This window comes from Ahaetulla prasina, chromosome 3, assembly GCF_028640845.1.
Source record: "Ahaetulla prasina isolate Xishuangbanna chromosome 3, ASM2864084v1, whole genome shotgun sequence".
NCBI classification, from domain to species: domain Eukaryota; kingdom Metazoa; phylum Chordata; class Lepidosauria; order Squamata; family Colubridae; genus Ahaetulla; species Ahaetulla prasina.
Window position 1 is genome coordinate 169,261,674 of NC_080541.1, and position 20,021 is coordinate 169,281,694.

General features: G+C 37.8%; 1 protein-coding gene across 10 annotated transcripts in view; it reads left to right on the forward strand.

Annotated features, from left to right (window-relative positions):
* SLC1A7 (solute carrier family 1 member 7) overlaps positions 1–20,021 on the forward strand; it is a 62,362-nt gene that overhangs the window by 38,771 nt on the left and 3,570 nt on the right. For 8 of the 10 annotated variants that reach the window (XM_058175150.1, XM_058175148.1, XM_058175147.1 and 5 more), the window contains 7 exons: positions 476–518; positions 3,619–3,838; positions 8,823–8,922; positions 9,827–10,060; positions 11,392–11,586; positions 17,195–17,329; positions 19,615–19,714. In XM_058175150.1, the coding sequence (XP_058031133.1) occupies positions 476–518; positions 3,619–3,838; positions 8,823–8,922; positions 9,827–10,060; positions 11,392–11,586; positions 17,195–17,329; positions 19,615–19,714 (1,027 nt within the window). The other 2 variants (XM_058175155.1, XM_058175154.1) reach the window with 2 other exon arrangements.

A 20,021-nucleotide genomic window follows, 5' to 3' on the forward strand; every position in this document is an offset into this window, starting at 1 on the left:
CTCTTACTAAACAATGAATTTGTACAGATCATGCTTGATTGAACCAAACTAAGCAAATCTGCTGGCACATACAGTACTAGTCTGTAATGACAAGTCTTGAGTGAATTTCCAAATAGTTACAGGTGCATTGTTGCGAGATAACTTTAGAGATTACTGTTGTGGTTTAGAAGTATTGTATCAGATGGTTTTCAAACTCCCAACTTTTTATGCCAGGATGTTTGCCTGGTATTTACTATAAATGTTTAGAAATATTAATTTTAAAAAACCTTAAATTAACAGAATATCACATTGTTCCAATTTTTTCCCAAGTTCTACAAGAAGAAAAATAGGAAAATCACTTACCATAAAGAATCTGAAGTTATTTTTTAGCCACATAATATGTTTTATATTATAAAGGATAGCTTATTTGTAGCTTGTAGAGCTTTGTGTTTAAAATTCTATTTACTCCCTTGACTAGTTTTCTTTGTCTTTTTAGGAACATGTTTCCTGCCAACCTTGTGGAAGCCACTTTTAAACAGGTGGGAATCTGGCTCTTTGAATCCTAAAAATATTTCTTTGCAATTCATAAGAAAAAACTGATAAGTCATATACAGTCTATCAGATAAGCCACGAGAACCTCTAAAATCACCAGCACTTGTATTATTTAGTTTGATAAAGGTGTTGACTAAGTTTTGGTGGTGAACTCTTTCTGATAACCACAAACATTAAAAATTCTCACTGGAGAAAACAATTATTCAAGGGGAAGCTAATCAAGGATTCAACCAACCTAGAACTAAGGAGAAATTTCCTGACAGTTAGAACAAGTAATCAGTGAAATGAGTTCCCTCCAGACTTTGTGGATGCTCCAACACTGGAGATTTAAAAGATGAGATTGGACAACAATTTGTCTGAAATGGTATAAGTTTTCCTGCTCGGGCAAGAGGTTGGATTAGAAGACCACCAAGGTCTCTTTCAACTCTGTTATTCTGTTAATTATGTTGGGAAGAGTTAGTGGTAAAAGGAAACCAGGCCACCAAAGAACTCAGTGACTGGACATCATCAAAGTGGACACCAGCCAGAGTATAGAAAAACTCAAAGAGGTAGTGGAGAGATTCTGGTCCATAGAATTGCTAAGTGCCAGACACGACTGAATGGATAACATCATCATCACCATCATCTTCATCCATCATTATCACATCAGTATTATCAATTCATTATTACCCTTAACAGCAAATGTTAAGTAATATGAGAATTAGCAGAAGGCAGAAACACCTACAGTAGAATTCTAAACTGTTCAAAGTTTCATAAGTGAAATATGTCTTGATTTTTAAAAAAATATATGCAGGTCAGATAGCTTGAAGCTTTCCAAATATTATGAACAACAACTTGCACAGTTGCTTCTCATGATGACAATGGAAATATAAAAATGTGAAGAATGCCAAGTTGCTTATGCATTAGCATTTTTGTATCCAAAAATATAGTTATTGTATATCAGTTGTAGTATATCTAGTTGCTGTCAGGAAGATCTCATCTACAATCCTTAAAAGCTGTTCCTGGGTAGTGTATAAAGCAGAGTTTCTCCAACCTGGTGTTCCTCAAAGAGAGGATGCGATTTAAGATATCTGGAGGAATGTATTTTGAGAAAATTGGTAGTAATTATTGCTGCTCCAACTTCCTTTCCTCTAGATATATTACCAGTGCAAAACCCAATGCATCTGGAAGGTAACTCTTGGGGAATGCTGCTGTAGAATGCTGCTGTAGAATGCTGCAGCCGCAGCTGACTGTTGGGGGCGAGTTATTGGCCCCAAAGGAGGGAGTGCGCAACTTGGGTGTTCTCCTGGATGCACGGCTGTCGTTTGAAGATCATTTGGCGGCCGTCTCCAGGAGAGCCTTTCACCAGGTTCGCCTGGTTCGCCAGTTGCGCCCCTTCCTTGATCGGGATGCCCTATGCACAGTCACTCATGCTCTTGTTACCTCCCGCCTGGATTATTGCAATGCTCTCTACATGGGGCTCCCCTTGAGATGCACTCGGAGGCTTCAGTTGGTCCAGAATGCAGGTGCGCGGGTGATAGAGGGAGTCTCACGTAGCTCCCATGTGACACCTCTCCTGCGCAGACTGCACTGGCTTCCTGTTGCCTTTCGGGTGCATTTCAAGGTTCTGGTTACCACCTTTAAAGCGCTCCATGGCTTGGGACCTGGGTACTTACGGGACCGGCTTCTGTTACCTCATGCCTCCCACCGACCCGTACGCTCGCACAGAGAGGGCCTTCTCAGGGTGCCGTCCGCCAGACAATGTCGGCTGGCGGCCCCCAGGGGAAGATCCTTCTCTGTGGGGCCCCCCACTCTTTGGAATGAACTTCCCCCTGGTTTATGTCAAATACCTGACCTTCGGACTTTTCGCCGCGAACTGAAAACATATCTGTTTGTTCGTGCGGGGCTGTCTTAAATTGTTTAGTTTTAAATTTTAAATTTCTCTCTGGTTTTAATTGGGGTTTTTTAGATTTTTTAACTATTTTAATTTCGGCCACACTGTATAATAAGTTTTTTAATTTTATTTTAACTGTACATTGTTTCTTTTTACTTTGGCTGTACACCGCCCTGAGTCCTTCGGGAGAAGGGCGGTTTATAAATCTAATAAAATAAAATAAATAAATAATAATAGATAATATTCAAAAAGAGAGTTGACTTGTAATGACAGGAATATGTTCCTATCACTATTATTAACATTACATGGGTCTAAGATCTGGTAGCAAATAGATTTATATAACTTTTAAATGCAATTCAGAAGCTACACATAGCAGCCTATTAGACTTCACAAAAACACCATATTTATTTTTTAATCAATTGATTCACCGATCAATGAACCATCTGTCTATTCTTCTATCCCATATAAAAGTACCCCCTGAATTGTTTGTCTTGGTGTAGAGAGAAAATTAATAAATGCCCCCTTGGAAAAAAATCAGTATTTTCTTAATCTTTGCAATAATAAATGGTAATGATTTCCAGGCCAAAATATGTGTATGCTTCCAGATGGATGACATGTAATAACTGTTAAAGCCATTAATACATTAAATTCCATTTCCTTTTCTGTGAAAAGAGACATGACATGAGGAAAAGAGAGAGATGGAGGAGAATGGCATCAGTTTTCTACATAAAATATTGTCCTATTGGGTGATATGGTTTATCCAGAAGTGGAGATGGGACCCTAACTTTTTCCCCATAAACAGAGAACAATGATGTTTTCTGCTTGTTCCGTTCCTCTTTAGATCTCATTCTCCCACAAAAAATTTTTTTGAGTTGGAGACCCAGAAAATGTTATTGGATAAGATGTGAGTAGTTACAATATTATTGTTTTGCATTTATTTACCAACTTTGAAATTTGGGTATTTGAAAATATCTTTGACATGCTAACCTTATAGAAATATTTTGAATTTTTCTGGATATGTATGTATGTATGTATGTATGTATATGTGTATATATCAGGAACTTTAAGATGTGTGGGCTCCAATTCCTAGAACTCCCCTGTTGTCTGGAGAATTCTGGAAGTTGAAGTCCACATATTTTAAAGTTGCCAAGAATGAGAAGCACTGCAATAGAGTATCCTTCTGCACATAACCCAGATAATCTATGTTCTTTCAGTATCGAACCAAAAGCATTCCAATTGTCAAAGTGAGCAAAACATCATCTGAAAGTATCACTCGCCGAATTATAATCTATGGTGTGCAAGATGAAAATGGATCCAACATCCAGAATTTTGCTTTGGATATTACACCACCACCAGAAGTGATTTACAAGTCAGAGCCAGGAACTAGTGAAGGCATGAATGTGTTGGGAATTGTAATATTTTCTGCTACCATGGGTAAGTTTTTTTAAAAAAATAGCATGTCAAATGAAATTATTGCATGAAATAGACTAATCTAATGTTTTCCAGACAAGTTGAGCATCCACATTATATATTATTTGTTATTTATGCTAGTTGGGTTTTATGAAGTCTAGGATATTTAGAAGGTGCCTCAATTAATTGCTTTTTCTAGAATTCCTAATGTTTTAACTTGGAAAATACGTTTTACAATTCTGAATATATAATTTAAGGACATTGGCTATATTTATAGCGGTATTAAAATTATGTTAATACTACATGGCCCCATTTTTTTCTTCCTTTTCCTAAACTGGAATTTTTGTTTTCTTTAACTGTGTTTTTGTTTGTTTTGCTTCCATCTGTAATTCCTAGAGTTCTTCTGAGAAATTTAGATGAAAAGGAGCAAAGCATGTCTGTGGCTAGAATATTATTTTCAACAGCATCTGTGGCTAGGCTAAGTTAAAGCAATGGAGGAAAGTGTGTGCTACTAAACAAGAGTTGTGGCTACTTGCCTTCATTTGCTGATATATCTTTAAGAATACAGGTAGTCCTTGACTTACATCTGATTGCTTAGTGACCATTTGAAGTTATAACTGACTGAATAACTGATTTGAAGTTCCCACGGTTGGCCTTTCTGGGGTCACATGACTGAACTTAGGGCACTCAGCAAAATGAATGCACTTATGGCCACTTGCAAGTTGTGACTGTCTTTGTTGTCTGGCATTTCCGATTTTCAACAAAATCACACCTATAGTGAACCATTGGTGGCATTTGGCAACCATCTGTGGCATTTGGTTTATGACTGCCCTGTTTGCTGAATAAAATATAAAATTGGGTCTGTAGCTTGACTGTTACGATACACAACTGTAATGATGGCCTCTCTGCAAACAACAAGCTATTTGGTTCTTAGTTATTCATAGGAGTCTTAATCTTCTTCATATAGGCCTCTGTGGCTCAGACTGCTAATGTAGTCTGTTATTAACAGCAGCTGCCTGCAATTACTGCAGGTTCTAGTCCCACCAGGCCCAAGGTTGACTCAGTCTTCCATCCTTTATAAGGTAGGTAAAATGAGGACCCAGATTGTTGGGGGCAATAAGTTGACTTTGTATATAAATATACAAATAGAATGAAGACTATTGCTAACATAGTGTAAGCTGTCCTGAGTCTTCGGAGAAGGGCGGGATATAAATGCAAATATAAAAAAAAGAAGTGAAATATATGTTTAAATCACAAAGTGTGGCAGGTTAGATAACACTCCTAAGAGACATGAAAAAAATGCAGATATTATTTTGGAGTTTACCCCAGTCAATGGTTAGGACCTGCAGAAGGGCAACTATGACAAAAAAAAGAATACAGTCTTCCATTTTGATAGGGGATTGTGAAGGAGGAAGGGAGAACCAGTTTGGTGTAGTGGTAAGGAAAGAGCTATTTGGAAATTCACTCAAGACTTGTCATTACAAGCTAGTATTATATGTGCCTAGAAAGAAGGCAAGGGAAAACTATTTCTTAAAAGGCTGCTGAAAAAACTGCATGTTCCAGGAGTCAGATTGGCTTGGAGGCATGCCCATTAAAAGAAAGATAGCATGTCATTAAATTAATCATGACTTTATTTCCCTAGAACTTCTTTGTTAGGGAATACTTCCATTTAATCCCACTCCACTAATTCTAAATTTTAGAGATTTTTTAATTTTAGAGTTCACATTAAAGGAGAGGACAGATCTCCTGGTTTTGTATGACAAAAAAGATTGGGAGCAAAGAGAGCAGCTGTGGATTTTTATTAGGCACTTCCATAATTTAACCACTGTGAGTCTAACTTGTTCCCTATTGCCAGTTTTTTTTAATATTGACATGAAACTGAAACATCTTTTCCAGTCTAAACCAAATGATATTGAATGATTCTGGCAGAATTAGTCCTGCAATTTTAAAAATGTCCTCTAGAGAGCAGCGGAATGTTTGACTAGCTTATCACAATTTATAACCAGTTCAGATTGTTTCTAGTTTGAAAGACAGGGATTTCATTCAAAACCAAGACTTAGCTAGAATGATCAAACGGAAGTAAACCACTTCTTCGAAACAGGGACATCTCAAGGCGTCCAGCTGTACATTAGAACAGGGGTCTCCAACCTTGGTCCCTTTAAGACTTGTGGACTTCAACTCCCAGACTCCCTCAGCCAGCAAAGCTGGCTGAGGAACTCTGGGAGTTGAAGTCCACAAGTCTTAAAGGGACCAAAAGTTGCAGACCCCTGCATTAGAACATTTTGACCAGTCATGTAGCAGTTCTATCTGCAGAGATGTCACTTCAGCCTTTACAGCTGAAGATGTGTTCAGATTCCAGATAACTGCTCCGTTTTTATGATGTGAAGCGATAGAATCAATCCTTTAGCACTTCTAGCAAGATGCCTGCAGATTGGACAAAGATTTTTCAAGGCGTTTTTTTAAAGTGAAGAAATAGGCTTAACCTTAAATGAGGTTGTCCTTGTTTAGCTACGACAATTGGGACCAGTGACTCAGTTGTTAAGCAAAGCAGTCCCTAAATGAAACACATAAATGCGCTTATGATCTTAGTTTGATTTCTTTTCCTTTACAGACCTGCAAAGGTTGTAAATGCAAGGATTGTTTGTAAACTTACTTTTTCATCAATGTCGTAACTATGAAAGGTCACTAAGCGAGGCAGTCACAATTTAATGAGCAAAGTGGTTCAGGGTTCCTTTACATCTGTCATTTTTAAGAAGCCTATCATTCTAGCACCACTACATACTGTTGGTGTTGTGACTCCAACCCTCGAGCCTGTTCCCATGGAGGAGACTGACTCGGAAAGTGACGGAGAGGAGCCAGCAAGGCCTCCCTCACCAGGACCCTCCTTGCTGGCACCGTCCCAAGTTCCAGCTGCAGGCCAGGAGGAGGAGCTGACAAGGCCTCCCTTTCCCGCACCCTACTCCACCCTGGCAACACCTCAAGTCCCAGCTGCTGACGATCAATCCTGGATTGATCCGAGGCAGCGACTTAAAGATAAGCATGCGCAACAGAGGAAAAGGTGTGGCAGGCTCAGAGATTGCTGAGTCACTGAGCCACACCCCACGGGGTATAAAAATGGGTGGAGCTGCCATGTGGCCCTTGTGACGGACAAAAAAGCTACCAAGGGTGCACTGCAGCTCGGTTGTTGGAGAGTTAACAGACTTTGTCAGTGAGTTTTGGCAACAGACCTTGGATACAAGATAACGGACCCAGCACTTGGCAGGCCTTTGCACGGTCACTGCCAAGTATTTCCTCAATTGAAGAAAATCAGGTCTGTAGCAAATAAAAAGACTGGGAGATATCCGTCTTGCGTTTGCTCTGTGAAGTGGGGCCAGGGACAGAACAGTTGGAAGAACCTGTTTTCTTTTAATATGTGGTAGCTATGAGATGTCTCCCCCCTTTCCTTCCTCTCTATACCTCCATTCCCCAAGAAAACATTCTTGATAGGATGGCAGATGAAATGTCATATCAGAGAAACTTAACCTGTGAAGGTTTTGATGTATTTACCATGTACACTTATTTTATAGCCCAGCAAAATGTATGCAAGAATCTTCTAGACCCATCTTAATCCAACATTCTGTTCCTTATAGTGGCCAAAGAAGACATAGCCCTCTTCCATCTTGATCCCCTGAACTGGTACTGTCCCCAACCCAGAAATAACTGTGGCTTTTCAAGGCCAATAACTTTGATAGTTCTGAGTTCATGAGACTAGTTTTTTGTGGTTTTTTTGGCTAGGATCCACCTGTCAGAATATAACTTTGCCAAATTTGTCTCAAGGACCCATGAATTAGAGTGATGGAGCAACTCCCTTGATGAGGGGTCTAGCAAGCTTCCTTTTGAAGGGGTTGGTCACTGGGAGAATAAACTGCTGGATTAGACGGACCAGATCTAGCAGGAATCAGTTATTTCCTTATGCTCACAGTTATGACACATAATGGTGGAGTTTGTGTTGTTCAAAATACATACCCATATTTTTTGGAGTATAAGACGCACCTTTTTCACCCCAAAAAGAGGGTGAAAATCTGGGTGCGTCTTAAACTCTGAATGTAACCCCACCCAGCTTCTCAAACTAAGGTTTCAGAGGCTGAAAAAAACATCAGAAATGAAGCTTCAGAAAAAAAGCCTTGAAACAGAAAAAAAGCCTCCAAACAGAGCTTCAGAAAAGAAGCCCCCAAATAGAGCTTCAGAGATTTTTTTTCTGAAGCTCTGTTTCATAGGCTTTCAGAGGCAGAAAAAAGTTTTTTCTGAAACAGAGTTTCAGAAGTTTCATAGGCAGAAAAAAAAAGCCAAAAAAAGCAAGGCACAATGCTCAGAACCAAGGAACCTGTTGCTAAAATTCACCTCTGGAAACAGCTGATTGGGGGTATTCCGGGAGGCTGATCCACCTGCCAATCAGCTTTTTTCTTATTTTCCTCCCCAAAAACTAAGGTGCGTCTTATAGTCCGAAAATACGGTAATTCTTAGCATACGTTACTCAGCCATACAACTTATCTGGTAATTCAAATTCCAAATATATTTCCAGATCGCAGTGAAGATCTTTCCTCAAGGCTAAGCTGAAGTTCTTTCCTTTCACCCTTGAACAAGTAGCAAATAAACTAGCATGGAATTTAATATTCCCATTGCCAATCCCTTATTTGCCCCATGTCTCTGTTCTCAGTCACTGTTGCTCACCTAATTTCTCTCCCTAATAACAAATCTTAATTGATTTTATACTCGAGACTGCTCTTAAATGGTATCAGGATAGGGTAATGCTACTTCAACACAAAAATAGCCAAGATTGACTTTAAGCCTGTCTCATTCATGGGCAGGGGTTGAGATAAAAATAATGTTATAGGAATAGAGCAAGGGAAAAAGTTGCTAGGGCATGTTTTTATCATGGTTAGGTGCAAGTGAGGAAAGGTTCAAAGTATATTATATAAGTTTAAATGAAGATAAATAAGAAGAAACTAAGACATTTATATATTTGTAGGTATAATGCTGGGCAGAATGGGTACCAGTGGAGTTCCCTTGGTCAGTTTTTGCCAGTGTTTAAACGAATCGGTCATGAAGATAGTAGCTGTGACTGTATGGTAAGTAAATGTCAGGAGAAATAAATATTAACAAGTAAAAGTATGTAATCAACAATGAAATCAGCTTACATAAACTGAATGGGTTGTTGAGTGATCTAAATCAGGGGTCTCCAACCTTGGCAACTCTAAGACTTGTGGACTTCAACTCCCAGAATTTCTCAGCCAGCAAAGCTGGATACCCCTGATCTAAATAACATGTACAGAGTTGTGTGCATTCTCCTTTTAAAAAGATATTTGTAAACATTGGCTTGCAGGATGTTTTCAGGCAGAAATCAAATTCCACATGAATATTGTCTTGATATTTCTTGTGCCTTACTGCTTGACATTGCAATAGGCTGGGGTTCTGTCTACGCTAAGAGGAAAACTCTCTGCACCCAAAAAAAGAAATAGAAATTAGGGGTCCTTAGCATAATGTTTCAAAACTATTTCTTCCTAACCGATCTACAAGTGATGAGTTCCTACCACAATGACCTAACACCTTTAGCACTTCTGTCAAAAGGGAGATTCATCTGTATGGCTGTGGAGGCCAAATTGTGTTGCAAAAGTATCTTGCAGAATAAGATCCATTTTGTCTTACAGTAATATCTGTGGTACTTCAAGGATGCATTTATTTATTGCATTTCTATTTCTTGTTCCATTTCAGAGACAAGGTAATATATAGAGATTTCTCTATATTTTATCACCACAGTAACAATTCTGTAGCAAAGATTGGGTTGAGACAATAGAGCTGAATAAAGTCATTCAGCAAGCACTTTGGTTAGATGGGGACTTGAGCCTGGGTCTCTGTAATCCAGCTGCAATACTTTTACCAAAATATTTCACTTTCCATTCATTTGGTTTCCCCCCCCCCCTATTTTTATAGGGATGTATTATTTGCATAGAATATCTCTTTATTCTTTCTTAGGTATTTTCCATTTGGAATAGTGTTTCTTATTGCTGGTAAGATTTTGGAAATGGATGATCCCTCAGCCATTGGGAAGAAACTAGGATTTTATGCCGTTACCGTACTTTGTGGACTAATTGTTCACGGACTTGTTATTCTGCCAATGATGTATTTCTTCATCACCAAGAAGAACCCCGTTGTCTTTATCAGAGGCATTCTTCAGGCACTACTTATTGCTCTGGCCACATCATCCAGGTACACGCTGCAATGATTAAAGTTGTAGAGCGATGTTTTCTTAATTTTTAAGAAAAAAAAGATGTTTCTCTCAAGTCATGTTTCAATTCTGGCGATATCATGGTTACACTCGTGAAATTTTCCTAGCACTAATATGGCACTAATTTGCCACTGTGTTGTTACAATGGGTTGTTTCAATTCCTGGTCTAGTCCAGGGGGTGGAAACCTTAAACAATCAAAGAGCCACAAAGGTCCTAACTGGGAGCCCCCCATTCAATTCTGGAGCTGACCGGAAGTCCGGTTCCCCCACCATAGAGTCTCCTCCTAGCACGACGTCCTTTTTCCTCTAAAGACCAGAAGTCCGGTTCCCACACCATAGAGTCTCCTCCTAGTACGGCATCCTTTTTCCTCTACCTGTCCTAACCAAAAGCCCTATCAATTGTGGAGCAGACCAGCAACAGGGAGCCGCAGCAGAGGGATGAAAGAGCCACATGTGGCTCCACAGCCACGGGTTGCTGACCCCTGGTTTAGTCAATAGTCCTACAATTTGCTGATACTTATTGATCTTGCCTGTTATCCTGGCCCAATACTACTCATTCATGATTAACAAAGATCAGTTAGTTACCGGATAAAGTTTTTAAAAATACATTATCACAGCAAACTTGGAATACTGTTTTATTTTCTGAATTTAATCTTTCCAATTTCTGTGCCTTAGACCAGCGGTCCCCAACCTTTCCAGCTTGGCAGACGGGCAGGGAAGGGAAGGCGCGTATGGACCTCTGTGTGCATGAGCTACTCATGCAAGTGGAGCTTCACACGCACTCACCTGCCCCTTGAGTGGCCCGGTTCCAAACAGGAACTTTCTTATATGCACATTTATAATTATTCCCATTCCCTCGTATTTTATTTCATTCCCAGATTTTAAAATAAATAAAAAGCATGGGAAAAAAGCAAAAGATCCTAAATATATTGTGTTATATATTTACAAATATAATTTTCAGGTATTGGGTCAAAGCACATAGAACAAAACAAAGAGACAAGATCAATGTTGGGAGGATAATTTGTTACTGACAAAAAACTCTGAAAAATATAATGAGACATTTCCAATATTCTGTTGGGTCATAGCTTTTTTCCTTAAATAATATAATTCATTTTTTGTCAGAGCTTTATTATTATCAGCTAAGATACTGAATGAATCAGAACATTTATGTAATAGTTTTTACCCAATAATGCAGGGGCGCAAATAATTTTGCCTTAAATTTGCTTACATAAGCAAATTTCTAAATTACATTATTTTGCTAACTTCAGTCTAAACTACCCTTATTTTTGTTGTTGTTGTTGTTGTTTTGCAGTTCAGCCACTTTGCCTATAACTTTCAAGTGCTTATTAGAGAACAATCATGTGGACCGGAGGGTTGCTAGGTTTGTGCTCCCAGTAGGGGCTACAATCAACATGGATGGAACAGCCCTATATGAAGCAGTGGCAGCTATTTTCATCGCCCAAGTAAACAACTATGAACTGGATTTTGGACAGATCATCACCATAAGGTAAAATGGGCGGGGGCAGAATCTCTGATTCATAGGCTTCTGTAGGAAAAACAATGTTCTGGTCTCCAGTGTCCAGCATAGCAGATAGTAATCTAAAGTTGTATGAAATTAGTTTCGGAAATAATAGAATGTATAATCCATATTAACAGTGCAGATGGAAAATCTTAAGCATTTGATTAACTGCTGATTAAAAATCTCAGCAGTTCCTGAAGAAAGGAAATGGCCAGTCATCAAACGCAGTGAGTACACTGTACACGCCACAGAGATTACATGCTTTGTTGGTTGTTAGACATTTTTTTCAGTAATGACACAGTTCGGAAGCAAATGGGCACCATGCCAATATCAGAGACAACCTAGGAGAAACGTCTACAGTGGTACAGCTGTGTCCTTCAAGCAGCTCCCCATACTGTTGCCTACACCCTCTTCCATTTTTATGTAGATGGCAAGCACCCGCATGGAAGGCCAAAAGAAAGATGGCAAGACAATAAATGCAGACATGAAAACTATCCAGTCAGACACAGATGCTGTGTCTGATTGTGCAAGATCTTGCTTGTTGACCTAAAAAGCAGACTCTGCACCTGCGGGGAAAATGCTACAATGATGATGATCAAGAAGAAGATGTGCAATTCTTGAAGAAGATAAATCCTTTCTCTCCCATTCAACCTCACACACAAAAAGAAATAAAGAAAATCTCTAACACTCATCCATTCACAAGGCACTTATCCGAAATACCTATTTGATGTGTTGTCTGCAGTACACCCTGGAAAGCTAGTCAGAGCTCTCTGGTTGCATTTGAAAGTGCACTTTTTTCTGGTTGGATGTAAAACAAATGAGGTTGGTTGCTAGGGGATAGGATCAGTGAATCCCCTTTTCCTTTACCTGTAAACAGAAAGTTACATTAATTGAATATTACTTCAGGCGAGAGTTCCTCCTAGTGGAAGACATTTTCTCCTGAATCTCTGCTGCATTTCCCTGTCACAAATGGGAAGGCTGCTTTTATTGATCATTTGCATACCACTGTGTTGGAACCCAGTACTCCACAACTGATTCTGGAGCTTTACAAGAACTGCATATAAACGATTCTTTACTTTTAAGTGACATTCCTTCCTCTAAATAAAGCATGCTTCTCCAGCTGAAGGAAAAATTGTCAGCAAGACTGATAAGGAATTTCCTGGAAAGAAATTTTTGGAAGAGTTGTTCTCCCAACAGATGTCAGAGAAATCAATGCCTCCCAAGACTGCAATTTCAAGCTTTTTAAAGATCTGCAGTTTTCTTGTGGAAAATATATCCACAGCTTCTCTTTGATTATTTAAATATGAGTGGATTAGTATTCAAAGATGGTACTAGTTTATTGAGCTAAAATAATAAATAAATTTATTACTTTATAAAGTAAGAGTAAATAAGTAAAACATATGAAGAACGGTTGCAGGAACTGGGTATGTCTAGTTTAATAAAAAGAAGGACTAGGGGAGACATGATAGCAGTGTTATAATATCTCAGGGGTTGCCACAAAGAAGAGGGAGTCGGGCTGTTCTCCAAAGCACCTGAGGGTAGAACAAGAAGCAATGGGTGGAAACTAATCAAGGAGAGATGCAACTTAGAACTAAGGAGAAATGCCCTGACAGTTAGAACAATTAATCAGTGGAACAATTTGCCTGCAGAAGTTGTAAATGCTCCAACACTGGACATTTTTAAGAAAATGTTGGATAACCATCTGACTGAGATGGTGTAGGGTTTCCTGCCTGGGCAAGGGGTTGGACTAGAAGGCCTCCAAGGTCCCTTCCAACTCTGTTGTTGTTGTTGTTTTTTGTTGTTATTATTATTAAGATTTAAAATAATAAACTTATTTTACCAAAGGATTTTAAGAAAGCCACCTTATTTACCCTAACCCTTGGATTTCTATACAGTTGAGGATATTGTAATATATAATTCAATTCCTTTTCTTTTTGTGCTGCATCTGTTCCTCCTGAATAACTTTTATTTTTCAATTATTGTAGTCCACTTCTGAAAATCATCCCACCAAATCTCAGTTAAAATTTTGAATCATATTTGTTTTCCTATACTGGGACCTCAAACTCATCTGGTTTATTTTCCATTCTCTGAGTATTAATATATAAACAAGGGAGGACATGAACTTTACAAATCAAATTTCTTCCTGAGTTTTTATTGTACAATTTAAGAGGCACCAGAGGAATTAAAGAAGGAAACTCTGTACATGTTATACAACATATTCTTCCTTTTCTTATTACTTAGCATGTACCAGCATTGAATCCTGGTATCGTGACCGATTTTGAGCCATTTTTGAGATTTTTGTATTAGGCTCAATACATTTAAAAAGCTTCAGAGGTTGAACTGAACAACTAAAGAATGCATAACTTAAACAATCCTTTTTCTTTTGTAAATATTCTTTTAGCTTGCTTTGTTTCTGTAAATACAATAAAATTGAGGGGGAAGAGCAGATCCATCTGGAGAATATTTACTAACATGTACTGCTTAGCATAAAACATTAAGCAGTTGCGATCTGTACAAATTTGACAGGTTTCCATAAAGCAGTATTATCAGATCAAAACAAAACAAAACAAAACTCTTTCGCAAAATATCTAAGTATGTGACTGCATTGTTGCTAGATCAGACATACTGCTACTTTATCCCAATTCAGCCTATTCAACTTTGTATTAATCCATGCTTATGTACTGTAGCTATGATTTCAATTCTGCCCCTTGCTTGGATTTACTGCTGAGAGCAGGGAAATTCCTCCTATTAGATCAAGTGCTATGATTGCCTTGTTCTTTACTAAACAGAATATTAAAGAAGACTTGAATTACTTACAATGCACATATCAAATAGCTGAATACTGTACAATCTAGCAGCTTTGGTAAATCACAATATATACCATAGCTGATGGTTATGTCACCTTTATTTTATTTTTATTTATTTATTTTTATTTTTCACAACAATATATATAGGCATTACACAAAAAGATTATACAGTATATAAACATATATATGAGGAAATATAAGGAAGTATAAGCATATATAAATAAGAAGAAGAAAAAAACTATAGGACAGGAACGGTAGGCACGTTTGTGCTCTTATGCACGCCCCTTATGGTCCTCTTAGGAATGGGGTGAGGTCAATAGTAGGAAGTTTTTGGTTAAAGCTTTTGGGATTATGGGAAGAGACCACAGAGTCAGGTAATGTGTTCCAAGCACTAATGATTCTGTTACAGAAGTCATATTTTCTGCAATCTAGATTAAAGCGGTTAACATTAAGTTTAAATCTATTGGTTGCTCTTGTATTATCGCAATTAAAGCTGAAGTAGTCTTTAACAGGAAGGACATTACAATAGATGATTCTATGAGTTAAACTTAGGTCTTGTCGAAGTTTTCTAAACCCAGGATTTCAAATCTGGTGGGATAAGGTATTTTGTTGTTTTCAGAGGAGTGGAGAACTCTTCTTGTAAAATATTTCTGGACGTGTTCAATTGTATTGATGTCAGAAATGTGGTGTGGGTTCCAGACAGGCGAGCTGTATTCTAGAATTCTAGAATAGAACCTTGATCACACAGAAGTTGACAAGAATTTAGTGAAAGATCCCAACTCAATTCCATCTCTGCAACTGCCTTCAAAACTATAATTTCATTCATTGCAATAATTGAATTATTTCATATACAATATTTTTAAAGCCTGTTGGATCTCAAAGATTTAAGAGAATTGTAATCATACCGAAGCCTGCAATCCAATCCAATGTTAAGTAAGTAAAGCCCATTTATTTTAGTGGATTCAGGAGTGCTTAATTCTGCTGGATTATGGCTCATGAATATGTTGTTTCTCCTGCCATCTGCAGAGACCTATTTTTTGAATTGATTGCCACCTCTAGAATACAAATACCACTCCGGGGCAATTGCAACCTAATGATTTGACTATTTCCATAAATTTTCAGCAAACTGACAAAAAGCTGAATTTAGGCAGTCAAAATATTGTTCGTGTTCACATAAAATGGATAAATAGCAGGCAGTGTGGAGAATCTTGGGACGGGAATATATGTCTTCATAACACCACCCTCTTCTTGTCATGATCTGCATTTGAAGAGCAAGAGATAAAATTAGGGTTACTATAAAATTGTAGTCCATTGGTTCTATTTGAGGTGATTTTCCTCTTTGATGCTGCATTTGGAAAAAGTTCCTGCTATTGTCAGAGAAAAATCCTCTCAAAAGATAAGTAATAGTCTGAGAAAGAGAGATGGTGGCAGAATAGAAAGAGAAAACTTCTTTTCAGTTTCATGAATCCCACAGGCTGTTCTACAAAACATGCATGTAAACTACTGTGATAAAATTAAGGCCACATTTATTTTAACCAAACCTCACAGCTGGTAGCAAATGCCTTTAAATTTCTGCCTGTTAAATATCCATCTTGTTGCTTTCCCTTGATTTTATTTCCCATGATCCAAAACAATGAAATGATATCTTGGGCCCAACTCTACTAGTAAAACTCTGGCTTCATGCAAAGTTGATATTACTCACGTTGGGCAGTTCTGTGTTTTATTTACCTTGTTCAGGTAATTTACCTTGTCATTTACAAAGTCATTTGGCACCTTGATTTTGTGTTGGAATGGTCAAAAAATTGGCAACTCCAAATCTCAACCAACAAATGCTCTGCCTTACACATTGGCAAAAAGAATCAGAACACAAAATACAAGCTAAGTGGACGTTACCTTGTAGATGACCCTCACTCTGTCGAGGACCTTGGAGTACTCATATCAAATGATCTAAGTGCCGAAGCCCACTTTAACAACATCACCAAAAAGGCATTAAGAGTTGTAAACCTAATCTTGCATAGCTTCTTCTCTGGTAATATTACACTACTAACCAGAGCATATAAAACATTTGCTAGACCAATTCTCGAATACAGCTCATCTGTCTGGAACCCACACTGCATATCAGACATTAATACAATTGAGAGAGTCCAGAGATATTTCACGAGAAGAGTCCTCCACTCCTCTGCTCGCAAGAAAATACCTTATGCCACCAGACTTGAAATTCTGGGTTTAGAAAATTTAGAACTACGCCGCCTTCGGTATGACCTGAGCATAGCTCATAAAATCATCTGCTACAATGCCCGACCTATCAAGGACTATTTCAGCTTCAACCACGACAATACACGAGATAGATACAAACTTAAAGTGAACCGCTCCAAACTTGATTGCAGAAAATATGACTTCAGTAACAGAGTTGTCAATGTCTGGAATCACTACCAGACTCTGTGGTCTCATCCCAAAACCCCCAAAACTTTAACCTATAACTGTCTACTGTTGACCTCACCCCATTCCTAAGAGGTCTGTAAGGAGAGAGCACCAGGGTGCCTACCATCCCTGTCCTAATGTTCCCTTTAATTGTATTCATTTTATGTATTCAATTCATGCTTATATATATTATCTAATATGTATTCGACAAAATAAATAAATAATTAAAATTCAATGCAACTGAATGCAGGATAAAACATGTTTGATTCTTATGCCAAGCACATTAGTTCGTATTAATGATCAAATTATCCAGATTTGGATGCTCTTCTGTGTTACATCATTATGATTTTTCTGCTTGTTTGTAAAAGCATTACGGCAACAGCTGCCAGCATAGGAGCTGCTGGAATCCCACAGGCTGGCCTGGTGACCATGGTCATCGTTTTGACATCAGTGGGGCTGCCTACAGATGACATCACTTTAATAATTGCAGTTGATTGGGCTCTGTAAGTAGTGCAAATATTTTCTTTTCTTTGCATTTTTCTAATTGGATATATGAGATTGAGTGGTTCAGTTTATAGGGAGCTATCATTCACTTTGTTATTGCTATTGAGTACATGGTCATGTCAAGTGGGTAGCACAGCTCACTCATAGTTTTACTTTCTGTTTGTCTCAGTTTTTCATCTACTGGTACATTACAAAATGAAAATATAAGAATTATCCTTCCAGATTCAAATCAAAAGTTGTCTTTTCAGTGTATAGGTAGTTCTTGACTTACAACTTGGTTGCTTAGGGACCATTCAAAATTCCAAAGACCTCCCCCCCAAAATATTTACAACCCAGAATTGAAATTCTGAAGGACAGTCTCCCCACCCATTGTCATGTGACTGCATTACAGATGCTTGGCAACACATTTGCAGCCATTTGTAGCATCATAAAGTCACATGACTATGATTTATTATGGCTTTGCTGAAAACTGGTATTTATTTCAAATTTTCAGCAAAACAAACAAACATAGTGAAGAATGGATTAACAACCATGGACAGTACAAAAACAGAAGCATCCTTTATAGGGGAAGCAAACTTGTGAGACATTACAGAGCAGATTTTAACAAAGCATTCATGGGAATGAAAGGCACAAAATGTGAAAAGGAACAGATCCATATGTTCATTTGCACCTACATAAATGGCAAATAAAAAATCTTTCTGTTTCAGCTCAGTTTTATGCTAAAGAAATCAAACTCTGAACATTGCTGATTTTGGATCATGTTATTCTTTTCTAAGCCAAACATCTGGATGTTCCTGAATTTTAGTTTTATGACCCACATCAATATAATAACCATTGTGATTGACTTCTCAGATGGGCTCATTATACTGAAAAAAGAATGAAGAAATCATATGATGCATTTCAGATTTAATATACCTCTGCCAAATGAACTTGAGTCAATGCACTAAAAGTAACTCCAGCTAATACACCTGCCTTTTCCTCTCAGTTTAATTTCCTTAAGTCAATTTAAAGCTGTACTTGGCAACAATGTTTTTTTTTCAGCATTGATATGTAAAAATCACAAGTCAGAATATAATTTTTTTTAGTTTTAAAACCAACTGTGCATTTATTTAAAAAAAAGTTACCAAAAGCTGACATAACAGCAAATGTGGACAGTGGAGAGAGATTAATCTAAAATGCAGCATCAGACATTCTGTTCTCTACTTGTCATCTGACAATTTATTCCTCAGTTTTCCTACATTCTTCTATATATCCCTCAGCTATAAATGTCAAAATCCTATTGTTCTTCCAGTTGAAATCCAAATGTTTTCTAGTTTCCATTTGGACTGGCTTCACATCTCCCTTGCTTGTGTCTTTGGCTTATTTTCTTTCCTTTTTTTTTTAAAAAAAATCCTATGTGGTCTAGTCTATCTTCTTGTTCTTCTGTTTTCTTCTAAAAGCATTTTCCAGTTTTATTTAACACTTGGCTTTTAAGATTGTTTGCTTCTTTGTTTATAATTTATTTCCTTCCTTCCTTCCCCCCACTCACTCACACACACTCTGTCTTTTTTCTTTTTCTTTTCCTTCCTTCCTTCCTTCCTTCCTTCCTTCCTTCCTTCCTTCCTTCCTTCCTTCCTTCCTTCCTTCCTTTCTCTTTAAAGTTGTTGCACCAGACTCTCTACTTTATAATTAATTCCAGATCAATTCTCTTGGAGATTCCTGGTGCCAATTATATTGCAATTCTGGAAACCAGAAGCACAATGCTTGGATTTGAGGATTCAGTTTAGGGAAATTCAGTTATTTATTTATCACAAAAAATATTTTTTGCTCAATTATTTCTTGATTTGAATCATACCTAGGAAAACAAACAGAAAGCAATATAAAATCCATGAACCTTTTTCTTTCTCCAGTTGTTGTTCTGCTTAATTTTGTAAAAATGGAAAAATCAAATGCCAGAGTCAACATAAAAAAATAGGCATTTATGAAACAAATTAAGAAAATGTTCATGGAGTGTTTTTTATTTCTTGTTGGCATTATGCTTTCATACCGTAAAATTAATTCATGGTATTTCAGTACTGGAGCAATTTGATCTGACATAGTGTGATGGCCTATACATTTAATTTAATTGGGTACTTTTATTCCTATCCCTATGCTATATTATCTGTTGAGTAAACTAACACCATAAAATCACTTACCTTGTGTGCAGCTATTGTTAATTTCTATACAAATAACTATGTAGATTGATGGACATTTACACTTCAAGGAAAAGGAAATGTTGCTTTAATGCCTTCATTTTGTTTGACAGAGACAGATTTCGGACAATGATCAATGTCCTGGGTGATGCTCTTGCTGCTGGAATAATGGCACATATTTGCAGAAAAGAATTCACTGCAGAAAGATCTGAGGTAGGAGAAAACTGATGTGATACTTTGAGGACTCATTTTACCAAACAGAGATAATTAGGTATCTCTTTTAGAGACATTCTGTGTAATGGGTGTGTCCTACCTATAATTTTATTGGAGTACTGTGGCTCACATGTTTAGGATGCTGGGTTGGAGGTTATCAAGCCTGCATTCGAGATCCAAGTGCTGCCGTAGGGTGGAGTGAGCTCCTGTCCTTTGCTCCAGCTCCTGCCAGGGACATGAAAGGAGCCCTAACAGAACCTTCCCACAAGCAATGGTGATGTCACCAGCTAATTCTTTCAACCCAGAA